At 45.3% G+C, this 17,820-nt stretch overlaps 1 protein-coding gene across 22 annotated transcripts in view; it reads right to left on the reverse strand.

The window, feature by feature from the left end:
* CASK (calcium/calmodulin dependent serine protein kinase) overlaps positions 1 to 2,592 on the reverse strand; it is a 226,172-nt gene extending 223,580 nt beyond the window's left edge. For 10 of the 22 annotated variants that reach the window (XM_055803020.1, XM_055803009.1, XM_055803028.1 and 7 more), the window contains exon 1: positions 2,284 to 2,589. In XM_055803020.1, the coding sequence (XP_055658995.1) occupies positions 2,284 to 2,342 (59 nt within the window). In that variant the 5' untranslated portion in view covers positions 2,343 to 2,589. Of the gene's footprint in view, positions 1 to 2,283 lie in introns of all 22 variants that reach the window. The other 12 variants (XM_055803030.1, XM_055803026.1, XM_055803010.1 and 9 more) reach the window with 7 other exon arrangements.
* Positions 2,593 to 17,820: the final 15,228 nt, after the last annotated feature.

Raw genomic sequence — 17,820 nt, forward strand, 5'->3', positions numbered from 1 at the left:
TTGCGAGAGCTAAATTACTGTATCAATCAATAATAAATCACATGAATGTGCAGACATTTACTGGATGTTTGACTGAAAGATGTTTAGCAAGACGTGCATGTAGCAATTCAAAGCAGATTTACAGCAGCTTTCCTCAAGTTGCTTAAAGATGGGCAAAGTGGTAGCCAAAATCCGGAAGCTAAATAAAGATGCTGCACCCCTGGTTCCCTGGAATTCACTGCACAGTATTGCAAAGGAACAGAATACTATTTACACAACTGTACGTGAAATTGTGTATTTATTTTACATGGTTTTCTAGAGGACTGACATCTGTGGGGAACAGCCTCAGTAATCACAACGAGCTATGAACCCTTCACACCATCACTGTTGCTATTTTCAGTGATCCACCCTGTTTTTGCTACAGTAATCTTGGCATCATTATGCTATTGTGATGCAATATTTATCTGTTAGATCTAGTTACATCCAGACTACCTATCTACCACTATCTATACTACCTAAATCTCATGTGGAACTTCTGTAGCCAACACCTAACCCACCATTTTTGAGCTCTCTTTTGAAAATTCTCCAATCGCAAAACAAAAAGTCATTTGAGATGCGCAAACATCTGGACCCCTGTGAATCATCTGTTCTCTAAAAGGGTGTGTGGCCACGCATAATCACTGCACCTTCTTTCTAACGGTAATCAGGTATGAATAAAAGTGTGCGAACTGCAGTGGTTAGCACAAAAAACACTGATGAAAGCAGTACGCCAAAAATCACCTTCAAAACATGTTTATTAACAGAGTTTTGTTTCTCAGCTAGAGAAGATCCTCACCAACCGCCAGCATTAAGCTACAGCAACTGCTTACTGTTTATGACAGCAAACAAGGCCCTTTAAGCCTAATATTTTTAAAAGTTGTTTGAATTAAGTTAAAGGTACTAATAATACCTTGTGTAATGACAGAACTGAGTACTGAAACTTCTGCTGACAAGTCACCTGCTAAGTCCAAGACTAGCATTTTGGTATAATCCCGAGGAAAGATTAATTCTAGAATATTTTTAGCCCTAGGTTGAAAGTAGACAGCGCTGGCTATAAACTGAAAAGCTGGTGGAGAGTGGGTAAGAGAATACATGCAGAAAAAATTCTTCCTTATAATCAAAACGTGGTGATCAATTATTCTTATCAAATTCACGGTCGGGAAGAAAAAACTCCAGACGCACTGAACAGTGTCACTACTACAGCTTCCACAGCAACCTCAGCTTCGGAATCGGAGGCATACAGAAAATCAGGAAGTCACAATATTGCTACATCTTTCATGCTCGTTTTGCAACACAGACACCACTACGGCAAATATGCGAAAGATGACGAATAAATAAAAAATGGGTTCCGAAACTGGGCAGTCACAAAAATACGGGAGGGGGAAACGGAGTTCAGCTTTAATTCTTGCTCACCATTTAATCTGGGGGACTCTCTGCATTTTCTTGGTGCGATTACACCGACTGAGACTTGAACTGTCATTTTCGTCCACCCTACAACAGCGGTAACCAGAAAGGGGCAGCTGGGGAACGCCAGCAACTACCACCTCAACTCCTCGGCTGGATACAAGCCTCGAACATGGGTTTAATAGCAGTTGCATAATAGGACTCCAAAGGCCAAGCACTCCTGCTGCCCCTCATGCATCTCTATTTCCACAGGAACGAGAGCGGAGGGAAAGATCTGGACAAAAAGCGAGCGCTGCCCCAGCGTCACTGTTCCTGCCACTAACAGGCTGGTTATTATGCAGCAAAGAGGAAGAAAAACCCGACACCTGGCGCGCAAATATGCAGACACCCGGCGAATAGGTGGATCCACAAAGAGATCTCTCGCCTTTCCCGTTCCCTTCCCCGATAGGCAATCCTGGATGGGTGTGCCAGGAATGGGATATAGGGGGGAGGAGAAGAAAAGGGGTGGGAAGTGGTTGCCGCTTGCTGCAGCCAGCCCGAGCGATGGTTAGGTGGTTAATCATGGTGGCTGAGGAAACGTCGGGTCACTTCTCCCCCTTCCGCCTCCCGTGTTAATAGCGAAGGTGGGCAGCGCGGCGCGGCCGTGCCACCGCCACCCGCCGAGGGGGGACCCGGACCCCGCACGGCTCGCGCGGACCCGGCGGCGGCGGCGACTCAGGTGGGTCCCGCGCAGAGCATCCCGCGCCCCCGCGCGCCGCGGGAGGGGCCGGGCGCGGGGCACCGCCGCCCCCTCCCCCGCTCTGCCCGGTGGCGCACACGCCCGCCCTGCACTGCCCGCCGCCCGCTCCCCGCGGGACTCACTTGCCGATCACCTCGCAGAGCTCGTACACGTCCTCGAACAGCACGTCGTCGTCGGCCATGGTCCGGGCGGGGGGGATCTGCCCGAGAGGCGGCGGCCCCGGGGAGGGGGGGCGGGAGGGAGGGCGGAAGGGGGGGCCGCGGGCACGGTCCCCGCCGCGCGGCGCGCTCCCCTGCCGGTCAGCGCCGACCGCCACCACCTCGGTGAATCCCAGCCGCTACGGCAGCTGCCGCCGCCGCCGCTGCCGCCGCCGCCACCTTCCTGGGGCGCCGCCGCCGCCCGCCCGCCCGCCCGGGGGCTCCCGCGGCCGCGCCGGGACTCCCCGCTCCTCCTCCCGCGGGCCGCAGCCGCCGCTCCCCGCGCGTGTCACACACTCCGCGACCCCACCTTCCTCCGCCCCCCACCCCCCTCCCGCCCCCTCCCAGCCGGCTACTCCCCGGCGGCACCGGGCGGGCGGGCAGCTCCGGCTAGCGGGGCGGCGCGAGGTCCATGGGGGACCGGCGCGGCGCGGCGGGGAGAGGGGCCGGCGGCAGGCGGCAGCGCCGTCTCGCTCCCTCGCCGAGCGGCGGCCGCGCGCTCCCGGGCGGGCGGGCGGGGGGAGCGCGCGCGCGCCGGGAGGGAGGATAATAGTGGGAGGGGGAGGGGCGGGGAGTCGCAGGCGCGGCCGCCGATTACGCTCCCAGGCGCGAGGAGGAGGCGGCGGCGCGGCGGCCGCGATAGGCGCTCGCTGTACGGGAGGGGCGGGCGGGCGCGCGCCCCCAGCCGCCGTCACGCGAAGCCGTCACGGCGCGCGCGCGCGCGCGGAGGCAGGCGCCGGGGCCCGCGCGCGCCGGCAGGCCGAGCAGGCGCGGCACGCACGCACGCACGCGGGGGGCTGCGTTCGCTTCCGCTCCCTTTCTCCCCACCTCCTCCCCCCGCCCCGCCAGAATCGCGCGCGGGGCCACGCCCACCGTCCGTTCGGGGGTCGGGGCCTGGGGGGTGGTCGGGCCGGTGTGCGCAGGCGCGGGCTGGGATGACGTCATGGCGCAGGGAGGGGGCTCGGCGGGGCGGCAGTCGGTGCCGGTGGCCGTGGTGCGTGAGGGCCCGTGAGGGGAGCGGCGGCGGCGAGCGGGGCCGGGCGGGGCTCGGGTGCCGGCCCGCGCTCTCCTCCCCGCCGCCGGCCCGCTGAGCGCCAGCGGCCCGCCCGGGGCCGGCGGCAGAAGGAGCGGCGGGCGGCCCGGCCGCGGGGGAGCGCGGTGCTGGAGCGGGGGCCGGGCGGCGCCGGCAGGTGCGGGCCGGGGCGCGGCGCTGCCCGGGGCAGGAGTGCGGCGCTTCGGCGGCGCGCACGGGTGGTCTGCAGCGACGGGCGGCCCCGCTCCGTCCCGCGGACCCGCCTGTAGTAATAAAGATCCGCCGTGCAAAACTGGCCTTGCAGAGCTTCGTCGGGGGCGGTCAAAGTGCTTGCTTTTATTTCGTTTCCTAGAAGCTGTCGGGTTTTTCTGGAGCGCGATTCGAACCCTCTCTTGCCAGGAAAACAGTCATCTTACTAGCCCTGGAACTAGCGGCTTAAAGAACCTTTTGGGAGTACCCTCACGTACACTCCTCCAATTGGCAAGTAACTGGTGGCTGTCGTTTTTCTTAATAGCTACCTAAAACCAGTGATGTCAGGTGAATTTTGTAACACTGAGTATTTACCTGATATGATGTGTTCCATGACTTTTAAGGCGCTGCACAGAAAATTACGTACAAAAGGTACATGTAAGCTGCACGTGCATGCTTCCAAGTTTTGAATTAGATGGTTTGTAGGAGAAAGCAAGCAAAGCTCTTCTGAAGGATTTAGGAACTGTTGCAGTTTTTGCAAAGCATTTATTTTTGCCAAAGTACTTTAGCACACATGCAGCTTCTTAAAACTCACTAACAAAGGTAATTGTACGGTTGTTCCCCACACAGACAAAAAAACTGTTGAAGCAGAATTATCTGATTAAATTGTTTAGAGGTTAGCTTTAAAATGCAGAGCTGGTAACAGTTTACCAAGAGCATCTTGTTCCTGTCCCCAGAAGAATTCAAAAGAAAACAATAAATTGAGAAAAGCAGCAAAAGTAATTACATCTATCTCATGCACAATGGTAGTCTATAAGGTGAGCGACGTTCTGGTGAGACTGTGCTCTATGCCATACAAACCTTTAAAAATTATTAAGACACCATGTGCTATTTTCAGATTGCAAACAAAAACCCCAGTATATTTAGGTTGTTCACTATATTTCACACAACTAAACATGTGCGCAACCATTTTTTCCTTTTGCGGGGCCAGCAGGCTGAGTACCGCACAGCCCTTACAGTAGTAAGTTTTAGAATATGGGTGAATGTTTGTTTATGTTTTGAGCTGGAATTGCCATCTTGACTATATGCGCAGCCATCATTAGACTTAACAAAACAATACCAAAATGCACAAGGAAGAAGAATACTCATGAAGGATCCTTACTTGAGCTGAGGCAAATGCTTTTGCCGTTCTAGCAGCATTACTTGACCAAGGTCTCGCCTTCCTCTGGTTGCCAAGGGCTCAAAGTCACACCAGCCTACGTCACCTGGATGTGACAGATCAAACTGAAAACAAGGAATACCAAGCATAATACCTGGGGCGCTTTGGGCCAAAATATTGTAATAGAACAAACCCTTTAAGAACTTTGGAGGGCAGTTAGGTCCATTTTGGGATGACACAGCACATAAATGTGGTTTTCTGCTAATGGATGGGGTCTCGGAAGCACAGGTTGAAGAGCTGGAGTTGTTGTGGCAAGGTAGATTCTTGGAAATCACTGAACAAAAATGGACTTTTACTAGAAGAGGTAGTTTGTTCCCTAGCATCGAAGGAGGGTAGTGGCTACTTTTTTGTCTGGTGGGCTGAGCTTCTAGGTTTATTTTTTTTTTCTCCCCCCCCCCCCCCCCCCCCTATTCTGGAGCAAAGACGACACACTCTTTAGAGCAGCTGTAGCATTCATTGCTTAGGCTGCCAAGAAGCAAGGCAAATCTATCAAAGCCTACAAACATGGCAGTTGTCCACATGGAGTGCAGGAGGGGAGTGAAAACTGGTGCTACCTACGGTTGAGTTGCATGAGAAGAATCTGTCTGAACTAGGATTTGTGTGCAGATCTGTATCGTAAAAAGTTCTGTACTGAACCAGCAAAACCAGTGAGGATACCACTACATCAGCAATTACTAGAACAAATGAGAACTATGCTGTAACTCTTTCAGATTGAATGGGCTGGAGAAAATACGAGCATTAATTTGCCAACATCCAATACCCAAATAGTATGACCATCCAAGCAATGCATAAACAAACATCCAATACCCAAATAGTATGACCATCCAAGCAGTGCATAAACAATTATGTTTGTGATCATGACTTTCAGCCCCTAGTTTGAAAGCAGTCATTCCCTTTCACAGGCAGGCATTCTTGATTTTCACCCTTGTATCCAATGCATCTCCTTATAGATTCTGGGTTTAATTTAAAAGTGTAAGGTTAAATTCTGAAATAGGCACATCCAACAGCTCATTAAAAAGTATGTAACAATAATGTTTGACATACAAGCAGAAGAAACCTTACCCTTGAGACTTGGAATGATTTACTGGCAAAAGTAATGGTCTGAAAACAGTTCAGGGCATCAGTCGTTTCAGGGCTGGGAGGAGGACTTCTTTGTAGGGAAACAGCAAGAAAAGGACACGGATTGTTCACAGGAAGGAAATACTTTACAATCCCTAGTAACCTTCCCCAAACCACTGCACACGTTTGAGCTGCCTGTCTGTGAGATTCTGAATTGCCAGGCCAAGGTGGTCTATTTTTAGGCAAACCACTATTGTTGTTTGATTCAAAAGTTTGTTTTAGAGTCCTAAAAAATAGCTGAGAGTGGGCTTGGGCACTAGAAGAAGCATTTCTTAAAATTTTACAGGGTTATTTGGCAGGGTGTGCATCTACAATCTGCACACTGTTGGTGAGCCACAGGGCATGTCAGCTGTTCAAAGGTTGTTTATAGAACCATAGTTATCAGTTACATCCAAACAGCCTCTGTAGCGTTTTAATTTAAAAGCGAGCTATAAAAGATACATGATGATGAACAAGAAATTCTAACAGCTTGACAGGGTTCTGTAATCCAAAAGATGTAGGAAGCGCCAAATTCTGTGCCTCAGATTCTGAGTATAACAGGGACCCCTGGGTATTAATTCACTCCCTCTTACAAAGTTTGAGGATGATACTGAGACTGAATATGAGGATGATACTGTTAGTACTTCATAGGAGAGAATATGGGAGGCCTACCAGATTTCTGACAAACTGCCATATTTTTAGGTGTGCAAATTCTATGAATTGAAAATAGTTCGCATTTTGGGCAACAGAAGTGTATTTTGGTTGCAATGAAAAGAGACAATGTTTTGATTACGACAGACAGAGACATTGTCAATCCTTGTAAAAAAATGTCGATCAAAAGAACTCCAAAAAGCTATCAGCCAACCCTGAATAAGGCTGTAAAATTACACCAGCTTGGAAATCTGCTGTGTGGCAGGACAGTCTGCAGCTGCAGAGCTCAGGTCTGCACACTGCACAAGTCACGCCACACCATAATTAAGAGGGCAGGTTTTCCATGAATGTGAATGCGTGTCTTAACAGGTGAATGATGTTTCTCTAGGAAGATAAATCCCCAGCTTCATTTTTCCCCTTATTGGAGGTTTTTTTTTAAGTTCCTCTGTGGTGTCTGTTCTCTATTATTCAGTGAGAAGTGGACTTTCACTGCCACCCTTCCTCACTGAAGACACTATCAGGGCTCTTTTCTGCAGACCCCTATCTTCAAAGGACAGTTGGAGTTTATCTCTGGGATCCGTACCTTGCTCCCATCTAATTCTGTTGAAATTGGCCCCCAGGTTCAAAAGTTGCTGGGAAAGATACAGGCTTTTATGTATATGTGAACATGGCAAAGCATAAATATTATTTCCTCAGGCAACCAAGAGCTGCCTCTTTTGAATGAGGAATTCTTTTTTACTGCCCTTCAGACATGGTGACCACATGCCCTTTGCCAGACACTCAGCCCATACTGACCCAGCCACCCAGCTGGAGAAGTGCCAGGTCAAGGAATCAGCCAGGTCTTGGTCAAGGAATGGTAACTGAAAGAGTCATGTTCCTCATCTGTAATTAGACCATAGTCATATTTAAACACAGATTACAGTACCACTACTGAAGATAGGTAGCTTGTCTGATACTGCCAAAGAAGCTCACGGTCGCCTTTCAAAATCGTTTTCCAAAGGTGAAGCAGTCCCAGGTAGGAATAGCTGGCAACATCAATAGAAAGGGCAAAACTTAAAAAAGTACACAAACCCGTACTGAATGGAATTGCTTTTTTAGCTATTCCTTGCCATTCTGGTTATTTTTCCTTTCCTTGTGTACTGTGTATTTGTGAACAATCTTGATTGGATTACTGGAGATGCTTATTTCTGTTCTCCCCAGTTGCAGCTTTTCTGTGTTGATGGGTATGGATTAAATAATAGGAACTGTGGAGGAAATCTCTCCATGATGCTTTTATTGAAATTTTTTAAATTAAAAAGATCTTACAAGACGTACAGGGGATAAAACCAGGTAATAAAAACAACTCAAACTTCTGGTTATCTTTCCACCATTATCCTAAACAGAAATTTGCAACCATATGCCACAGTCATGCGCCTCTATACAAAAAAAATAATTAAAAATCACAGCATAAGGACAACATAAAAATGTTATGTACTAGCACTGAAACAACAAGAAACGCTCAAAAACCATTTATATTTTCCTTTCATATTTCTTCTTTATTTGGGCATTTCTCACCGTCTTGCTATCTCTTGTAGGAATGTATTAAGTTCTTTTGAGTAGGTAGGTGCCACCCTAATAGGAACTCCAGAAGGGCCCCACAAAGAGGAGTAAGTGCCCAGAGGAGATTTGGTGTAGATGAACGGCAAGGAATACTGCATCTAGAGGAAATCCTCATAGACACCATCCTTGCATGACGCTGAACTTGGAACTCGCAGTTGCGGTTCTGGAAAGAACCTTCAGACTCACCCTGGCAGTTCTTTGAAGCTGTTGCTGCAGGGCGCAGTGACGGTCAAAAGGAGCCAATAAAATGTTGGGCATATCAGGACAGGCATGAAAACAAGATGTCATTTTGCCTCCACATAAAGCTCTGGTGCACACACAGGTGGAGAGCTGGGATGTTTCAGGCCTCCCTGTCTCCAGAATGACACAAAGGAGTTTGCAAAGCAACAGAGACAAGGGCAACAAAAAGAAACCAAGGATGAGCCATCTGCCTTGCCGGGAGAGGGCAAAAGACTGGGACTCATCAATTTGCAGAGGAGACACCTGAGGCAGGATATGGTCAAGGTTTACAAATTCTTGAAGGTGGTTGATAAGGTGAAGGCAGAACCTGCTGTTCACTAAATCCTGCAATGCTAAAACTAAGGGATCCTCAGTAAAACAAGTTGGAAGGTAGTTTGGGACAGGTACATGAAAGTACTTTTTCCAAAAAATTTACACACACACTGGATAGTGAACTTTGAGAACTTGCTGTCACAGGAGGTGGTGGACACCAATAGTATCAGTGGGTTCAAAAAGGAATTAGACCATTTCGGGGATGACACATCATTATAAACCAATACTGGAAGGGGTAGACAGGGGTGTGCCATGGAGCATTCCTAGTACAACTGTAGATGCTGGGGAAGTGGAAGGAGAACTGACTGCAGATAGTGGCTAGGCTTTCATGCACTTTTTATCTCCTGGCACTGCTCTGTTTTCATTTTTGAAGGTGTAAATTCAGTCTTTCACTACAAATTATGCAGTCAGCTTCTCCACACTCAGAGGAATCACAAGAGTCAGCATACCTGGAATGCAAAGAATATCCTTACCCAGGAGGGCCATGTTACTGATCGCAGCCTGTCCTCTGTTAGGTAAGTAGGGCTAGGTGGACTCATTAGGGCATTTGTTATATTCCCAGCCTTTTAGTTTCATCCTGCGTTTCATTTTTCATTCCAACTTTGTCCTTTATTTTGTCCTCATTCTGCCACCAATTTATTTTCCAAACCCTATTTATGAGGTTTGAGATGCCTATTTTTTCTTACTGCATTTCCCAGATCACTATTTCTGTTAATGTGCAGTAACACAATACTCACAAGGTTTACAGCTGAAAACTTCGAAGACACAGCTATGGGTTTACACTTATACTGTAGCCTCAGGGTAAGCCAAGCTTACCACATTTTATAACTTCAGAAGAGAACACTAATTCTGTAAATAATTATTTGCCAAGTATTCAGTCTTCCTCCTTGTCATCCAGCTTTTTTTTCTTTCCTCGTGGTTTTCTCAGCCTACTTTCTTTTCAGATGGGGTATAGCTTCACAGAAGAGAGCAAACACACTCTGCCTGGCTACTTAGTTACTTCCCACTTCCTTCTCCCTCTTTCTTATGCTTTCCCTTTCTGAAGTATTATGCTGACATTGTATGATTATTCATACCCAACTTTGAGGCTCTTTTATCCTTCAAGAGCAAAACCACCTGCAATAGAAGGAGGTGGTATTGACTTCCTGATTTGACCTGGCCAAGTTACCATCGAGAAAGCTTCTTGTAAATCTTTTGCTTGCAGAAATCCAATTCTTAGATTGTTTGCAACAGATCATTGAAATTGAGCAGGCAAAAAGTCCTAGAGGGCAAAGATGTATGCTTTTCTGTGTCCCGTGAAATTCTATTCAGTTCTGACAGAGGGAGAAACTGGGAGAAAAATATCCTTTCTTCCTGTGGCTTATGTTGGCAGCAGCACTCTGGCAGCCACCCAAGGGGACCGGCCGTGGGCATTCTTGTCCCAGGAAGCGTCCACTGCAGGCAGCATTGTGCTCCAATCCTGACACTCTGGCTAAGGCTAAAAAGCTGTCGTGAAAGTGAAGTTTGGAGACAGCAGAGAAAGAAAAAGCAAAACTATGTTCTGTAATAGCTCTCTCTAAACCCAGCATGTAGCGTATCTTTGATCTCTTCCTTTATGGGCTCAAGAGCACCCTTATTTTTAAGAAATTTGAGCCACACTCCCCTGATGATCACCTCTTCGCTGCACATCGTCCAAATCTCAGCAGAGATTTTTATGAGTAGCTTGGGGCCTTTTCATTTAGGAGGAAAAAAATACCCCCACAAAGGCAAAATCTTTTTTTCTTTGGGAAAAGGCATTTGTGCGCTATGTGTGAAACTATTTAGGACTGCTGCCCTATTTTGCTCTCACTATTGGAATGTCAATAGAGAATATAACAGATGGTGAGAAGAAGTGGAAGGAGGATCTTGATGCTAGGACAGGAGATTGACACACAGGTGAACAAATTGTTAGTTATCTTCTAGTAAAGTGTGATCCCTGGTGATGCTTTGCTCACTGTTAATACATGAGGCCAATATGTTCAGCTTCAGGTTTTTTTGGCCATCAGTGCTTATCTGGATACAAGACTTCGCCCTCAGTTTTCTCACAGCTCCAGGTGTACAGCAACATCAAATGCATCACTCTGCTCCTTCAGCAATGTAAAATCCATGTATTATCATAGAAGCAGAGGAAAACCAAGGATCATGGAAATATATAAACATTTTTTAAAGAACTGTGAATACCTGTTCTAACTTAGTATGTATTTTATGGATGATCACTCCTAGTCAGAAGCTCTGTCTGATGCTGGTGATGTCCTTAGCACAAGTAACACAAAAGCATCTAGCAGAACTAAATTTTGAAGATTATATTTTTACTGTAAATTAAGGAGGATGAAGCTTTAGGAGTAATTATGTCTTCTGTGAGGAAAAGAGACAGACATAACACTTCTTGATGAATTCCAAGTTCTGCTTTAGTTGCTGTAGAGCTGAGCTCTGGATGGATGTATTGGCTTCTTTAGAATGAAGGTAAGAAAATTAGGGCTCTGATGATGATGAGATGGGGATCTACTTTAACATCTCTTGTCTTCCCCAGCCTATGAAACAGATAGCTGTGTTGCCTGTCACTCATACTCTGTAGTACCCAGTGCAGTGGGTTTAGGCTAATTAAAGCCATCCCTTCTGGGATTCTGGGGCAGTTTCTGACTGTCTACTCAAACCTCTGTGCTGTAACAGGCACAGGAACAGAGAAGCATCTCTGAGGACAGCCCAAAGCAGGAATGCACACTGGTGTCCTCAGCATGCTGTCACTACGTGTCATTCAAATCCCTCAGTCTCCCTTGCTGTTGGGGTTCTCTTTGAGGAAGATTGTTACAAATACCATAGTGTCCATGAGATGCTCCACACCCACAGGCTTTGGGTGTGCCTTTGCTCAGTCATTACAGTTTTGGATAAAGGACAGCTCTTAGACTGGAGGCTCAAGTTCAGTCAAAGTAACAGATTCTTTCAAATAAGAGCAAAAAGGGATCAAGCATTTTCTTGTTTCAGAAAAAAGGAGATGCTATCTAAAAAGCTTCTAACATAGCATAGATATCTAACAATTAACTGCTAAGTACTTACTTATAGTCATTGTCAGAACGACAGGTAGATCATACCATGAGTGGAAAAGCTGTGACTCACTACCAGCGCTGACGCCTGATGGGGGTTGTGTTGTCTCTCCTTTGGTGCCTTGCGTTGGAAGGATGAAGATAACCACAAAGCAGATGTGGCCTGTACCTGTACCTGTCCAGAAGCATGTCAACTCAAGAATGTGGAGGGCATGCACACCAGGAATGGAATATATAGAGGGAAACACACTACTACTGCCTCTGCTGCACCGCAGCTACAGCCACTGCCCGGCTAGTCAGGTAAACCAAGATTTTGACAAGTGATCATTATTCTGTTTTCTCATCTTGTGAGTTTCTAATATGAATCATCTCACGTAACTTTAGGTAACAGTGGTACAGGTAACTGCATCTGAGCTAGTTGTCTGGCCTTCGTTTACAGCCAGTCAACAGACAGAGGCATTTCTGGGGCAAAATCACTCTGGATATGCTGGGGAGGCAGTGAGTAGCTCCAGCACAGTTCCTAGGTTTCCCTTATAAAAAGTAGGAGGATTTTTCCTTTGATCTTTCAGAGGGGATGCTTTAAATTATTCCATTAATATAGTAATGGGTGCCCTAAAAGAAAAGGAAAAAATTGCTAGCTTTTAAAAAAGGAGTGAGAAATATGTTATTTTTTCCTGGTCTGGCTTTCATCTTCCACAGAAGTTAAAAAGATGTCTCCGCTGTATGTCTGGGTTGTCCTGCGACCAGCTGGCACCATGGAGTTTGATAGGGATCTGCCTTACTCAGACCGTGAGCTCTTAACAAGAGCAATGCACTTTGGAGCTTGTATTTAACAACTGATTCAAGCCAGAACCTCTTAAAGACATGGTTCTCAGCAACTTCCCTCTGCATCCTGAAATTAAACATTAACATAATAAGGAAATTCAGATACTAACTTAATCTAACTTAATGAACAAGCACACGTTCAATTAGTCTCTGAGGTACTGTGCACTGATTCATGGAATTGGAAAAATCTCCCAGAGTATCAATACTCTTGCTGTCAGATGGCAGCAAGTCTGTTAGTTCCAGTTGCGCTGGGTCCTGAAACTAATTCATCTCAACCTGCTGCAGCTGTTGGCTGTCAGAATTTCTCAGGTAAAATGGCTGTGTTGGTACTTGTCCTCTGGAGAAAGTGTCACTTATTTCTCTGCATATGTCCACCTGGTATGTCAAGTTTGTCTCTGACCACAGGATATTTCTTGTGATATTATTGCTGTTTGCAGTCATTGCTTCTCATTATAGATATTCTCACACTTTTTTACAAAAATGGTGACAGCTCCCAGTACCTCAGATGATGTTTCCCTTTTACCTTCCCCCTACCCTGTCTTTTTTCCCAGATATCTGCTGGTTGCCCTGGCTTTGACGTGAGTTCCTACTAGGTGCTCAAGAGCAGGCACTCTTGTTTTCAGTCTTCTGTTGAATAAAATGTCAGCAGTAACAAGTCACATTACGTTGGTACCACTCTGTTATTTAACAGTACCAAGTGCGAATCAGAACCGGCATCCGTTCCTGTATATTCTTTAACATATTTTCTGCTAACCTTCCAAGGCTGCAGATAATGGAGGGTATGGTTAAATGACTAAACATATATTTCGTAGCAGAATGGCTAAACATGAACCTGATAAATGTCAGACATTACTATAACAGGTATACCAGGCCTAGCATATCGAATCAAATCTGGGATATCATATTTCCAAGCTGTTATGTTTTCTAGCAACACTATCTGAGGAAAATGAGAATACTCTAAATACATATCTAGGAGTAAGGGATTGCTGACTCTGTATTTTCCTTTCCAGCCAGGACATGCAAGTTTGTTTCTCCTTTGCATTGGGAACAAGTACTTGCTGTGCCATGTGACAAGTCTTACCACTTCCTTAATGGGATCGTTTGTTTAGGATCAGGACAAATCTCTCGTCCTCTTAAGAGTTTTCAATCTCTAAATGAGATTCCTCTATCCATTTTACCATTTTTCAGTAACATCTTAAAAATGACCACACCAGTGTCTTTTAAGTATCCATCTGTCCCTAAGAGCTTCCCCCAACTCTAGTGTGACAAAGATTATCAGTAGACACAGTGTGATGTGCTGGGCATGGTATATAAATAATTTTGATTGCATTTTGTAAGAAACTTGTTTGTAAGAGCAGTTTTGGCAATCAAAGTCTGTATTCTGGTTTTACAGTTGCTTTTTATCTGCCTGATTCATGTAAAATCTGCCTCTGGACTTTGAGCCATGGCCCTACTGTTAAACAGGAGAGCGTGCCACCAACCACCAAAGCTTTCCTAGGTTTACATTCGACTTGCAAATCCTGTATCTGTAGCTGAATATCCCTCTTTAAAGTACTATTTCCCAGGTCATTTTCAGCTAAACCTGAACTCTGGGGAATGAGAACACGAACCTTTGTAGCATTGCTTCCCTCCCCTTCTGAGCGCACTGGCATTTTGTTGACACTTGGGACACGCATGCCACTGCCACGCAGCTCAAAGAGGACTCATGCCACTGCCATTCTCAGACCAGGTGGGAGAAAACTTGGTATTGTCATTACTTTTACAAGATTCTCTAATGCCTTCGGTTTCTCAGAAGCTTTGTCACTAGTGGTGGCGCTCATTTCTCAAGTGCTTAGCCATGTCCTCTGTTTTGTAGAGCGGCAGGCTTGGAGAGCTGGTTCTGGCAGCTCCATCAGGCACAAATTTGCCTACAACATTTTCCTCTCCAAGGAATCTTTAAACCCTTTCTTGTCTGTCAGGCTAGGTATACTAATGATAACATCAACCTCCCTGGTGTGATCATTTCCTAAACCATTCTAGAAAATGAGCTGGATTAATGAAGACTTACTATTTAAATTGCTGAAGCTACCCAGCTCATTTTGACTGAACACATGAACTTCTGCCATGACTGCTACAACTTGAATGGGTGTCTATTGGTCCCTAAGCATCCAGCATGTCCCAGCTGCAAGATTATATGCCTTCATTTAAACCTTATAAGCTAAAGCAGCTATGACTAAATTTCTGAGAGTGTGCTCATATGCTAAACTAGTTGCATAGTTTAGCACACTAGACAGCACAAAGCTCTGCACAGGTTAATTTGCTCTTCTGAAAGCTCACTAATTTAGATTTGGCTCAGATATCTGTGCTGTCCGTTGCAGTCTTCAGTGAAGTTATACCCTAAGTTCGTTTTATTTTTGGTCCCAGGCTTTGTTCTGTAAGCATACAGAGCCAAGGCATTTGAGTGAGGTCTGGTTCATTCCCTGTCTGATATTTCACTGCCCGCCATGGCTTAGCCTGGCTCTCTGCACTAGCTCCTGGCTTTTCCCAGAGCTCTGGAAAGCTGCGGTTCCCCGCACTGGCCAGCCTTGTAGCTGATACTGTCAGCTAACAGCTACTGTGGTGCAGAAAACGTTCTCAGGTCTTGTACTTTGGAGTCTATGGATGGTACTTGTAACTATCACTCATCTCTGAAACATGCTCCCCAATGCCGAAAATGTTTACAGAAATAATTTGCTGTGAGTAGGCAAAAAATGCTGGCCGTTTAATTGTAATTAAAAATTACTACAGAGATTCCATTTTTGATGTGAAAATGTCACAGGTCTCAGCAGTCCTGTTACCCTCGGCAGACCTGTACCCTTGTTTTACTAGAATTACACTTGAAATCAAAAGTTAAGATTTTCAAAAGAACTTCTGCTTTTTGTTTTCTTTTAGGTTTAAACTCTCACTTCAAATAAGAGGCTGGTAACATCATTTGCTCTGTTTCTTGGATACTACATTATGCATTTGCCTGACTTTTCATTTTACCTTTTCCTCCTTATGCTTTGATTTTTCATGTCATACAAATGACACAGTAGCCCTAAATATAGCAGATGATTGCTCATGAGACTCTATTAAATTAATCTTATGAAAAGAATTGATTAAACTTAGTTCTTGACTAAAAATTAAATCTTCTTTTTTCTCTTTGTTTGACTCAAGGTCAATTTTAAGCACCTTTGTCATTCTTCAATAGGTAGGCAAAATGTTTTGGAAAACATTTTTAGAAGGAGAAACAGTATAGAAAAAGCCTTGTTCCCACACATCCCTGAGGTTCAATCCTGCAGCACACTGAAAGATCACGTGTATAATCTGTCCCTTAAACTTGAGATCTCTCATATGTAAGGTTAAGTGCATGTTTAAGTATCTGAAAACTTTGTTTTGTCTGTTTAACTGAATCGGCCTTCTTTATGGTGATACCAAACTTAAGTACTCTCTGAAAGCATGCCTGGCTCTTTTTCAGCCACTGCAGTAAAAAGACCTCCCTCCAAGGGGGAGATAATGCAGGAGAAATAGTAACTGAGGAATCCCCCACTAAATTCAGCACATAGCGTGCCCTGGACAGTTATTTCTTTGCTGCTGCTTCTTGTGGCGGAACACACAGACTTTAGAGTTGATCTTCAGGTCATGTGGGCTGGACATACAACATGAAGAAAAACATTACTCCCAAATGCAATTCTAGGAATTTTAACTCACGTCATCTTAGTATGCTTATGGGAGAGATGCTAAGTGAAAAGTGACCCAAGCGGGATCTTCTCTGCAGTATGACAGGTTGTTGCCAGGAATTCAGCATGAACTATCAAACAATTTTACTCCTGTCTTTAACACAGCATCCTGAGATAGGAAAAAATCATGTCCTAAACAAATATGGTGCAAAATCAGAATAATATTTTCTGATTCAAGTACCAGCATGTGGAAAAGAAAAGAAAAACTTTACTCTGAAGTCAGCCATATAGGTGTTGCTTTGGCAGAGAGATAGTCAGGAGTTCTGCTGAAATAAGGAAAGAAATATGTGGAACATGGAGATCAAAGCCAGCCTACACTGTAGGAGGACCAACTGGCATTAACTGCTGTCTCTGTGATGTGTTTATTTAAATACACATTTAAATACATATGTATTCAAGTAGTCATAGTTCTACGTTTCTAAAGCTCTCTGTCTTCCATTTGCATATTGGTCTTGCATCATTTTGAATGGGACTAAATTGCTTCACTAATTTTGATGTCAGCTACTAATATTTTACATGAAGCTGCCAAAAAGTTACAACCATAATTTACCCAATAGAATTACTGCTATGAACTTTGCTACAAGCTACTGACTGAGTAAATAAATTCAAAATTCGAGTGGTGTAATTTATCTCAGACTTTCTGCAGTTAGTGTCCTATGCAATACTTCATGAAGATGAAAGCAAATACAGTGTTAAAATGAAAGCACTGGAACAAATTATTCAGATTCTCTAATTATGTTATGTATGTTAAGACCTTGAAACTAATATCTGCAGCACACCAGTGCATTAATACTAAGACTGTATAGACTGGCTTTGAGAAAGAAGATACACATTTGACAAAAAATGTTTATATCCATGTTTACAGTGACCATTTAAAGGACAGGTTAGGGCAGGAAACACTGGCGACCGTTGAGACAGAGGCAAGAAGAATGACCAGTGTAAAATATTTGTTCAGCAAGAATATTTGGGTTGTCATGAAAATTGCCCCCAGCCCAGCATTAGAACAGTTAAACTTGAACCGAAATGTTTGGCAACTGTGCCCTGCTTGGAAATATTTATAAGGCGGCTAATACTTAGCAGGTGGTAAAATTTTCCTACCAAGGATCTCCAAGCATTTTACAAAACATTAATGATCAAGCTTCATAAAAAATTCATGTGTAGCTTTTCCAGATGTGTCTGCTCCCGCAGGCGGGTGGTCCGAGGTCCTGCTGTCTGGCCCTGCGGAGCCAGCTGCCGCTCGGTGCCCACAGTATTCCCTGTCCCATCCAGAAGGGAGGTCCTTGTGGAGCATTCGGAGATGTACAGAGAAGCAGGGCACCCTGCTTGCTCTGTGCTCATGTACCCTGAATTCTAATACTCTGATGGAGTATTAGAATAACAAGCCCCCAGAAATCAGCACTAAGACAAACACAGAGACCTGTCAAATCTAGTCCTGTGATTTTTTAAGCACCATGTGCATTGGAGAAAGGAAGGAGATGCAGAAAGTTCAGAAAACTTACT

Source organism: Falco peregrinus, chromosome 4 (assembly GCF_023634155.1).
Source record: "Falco peregrinus isolate bFalPer1 chromosome 4, bFalPer1.pri, whole genome shotgun sequence".
NCBI classification, from domain to species: domain Eukaryota; kingdom Metazoa; phylum Chordata; class Aves; order Falconiformes; family Falconidae; genus Falco; species Falco peregrinus.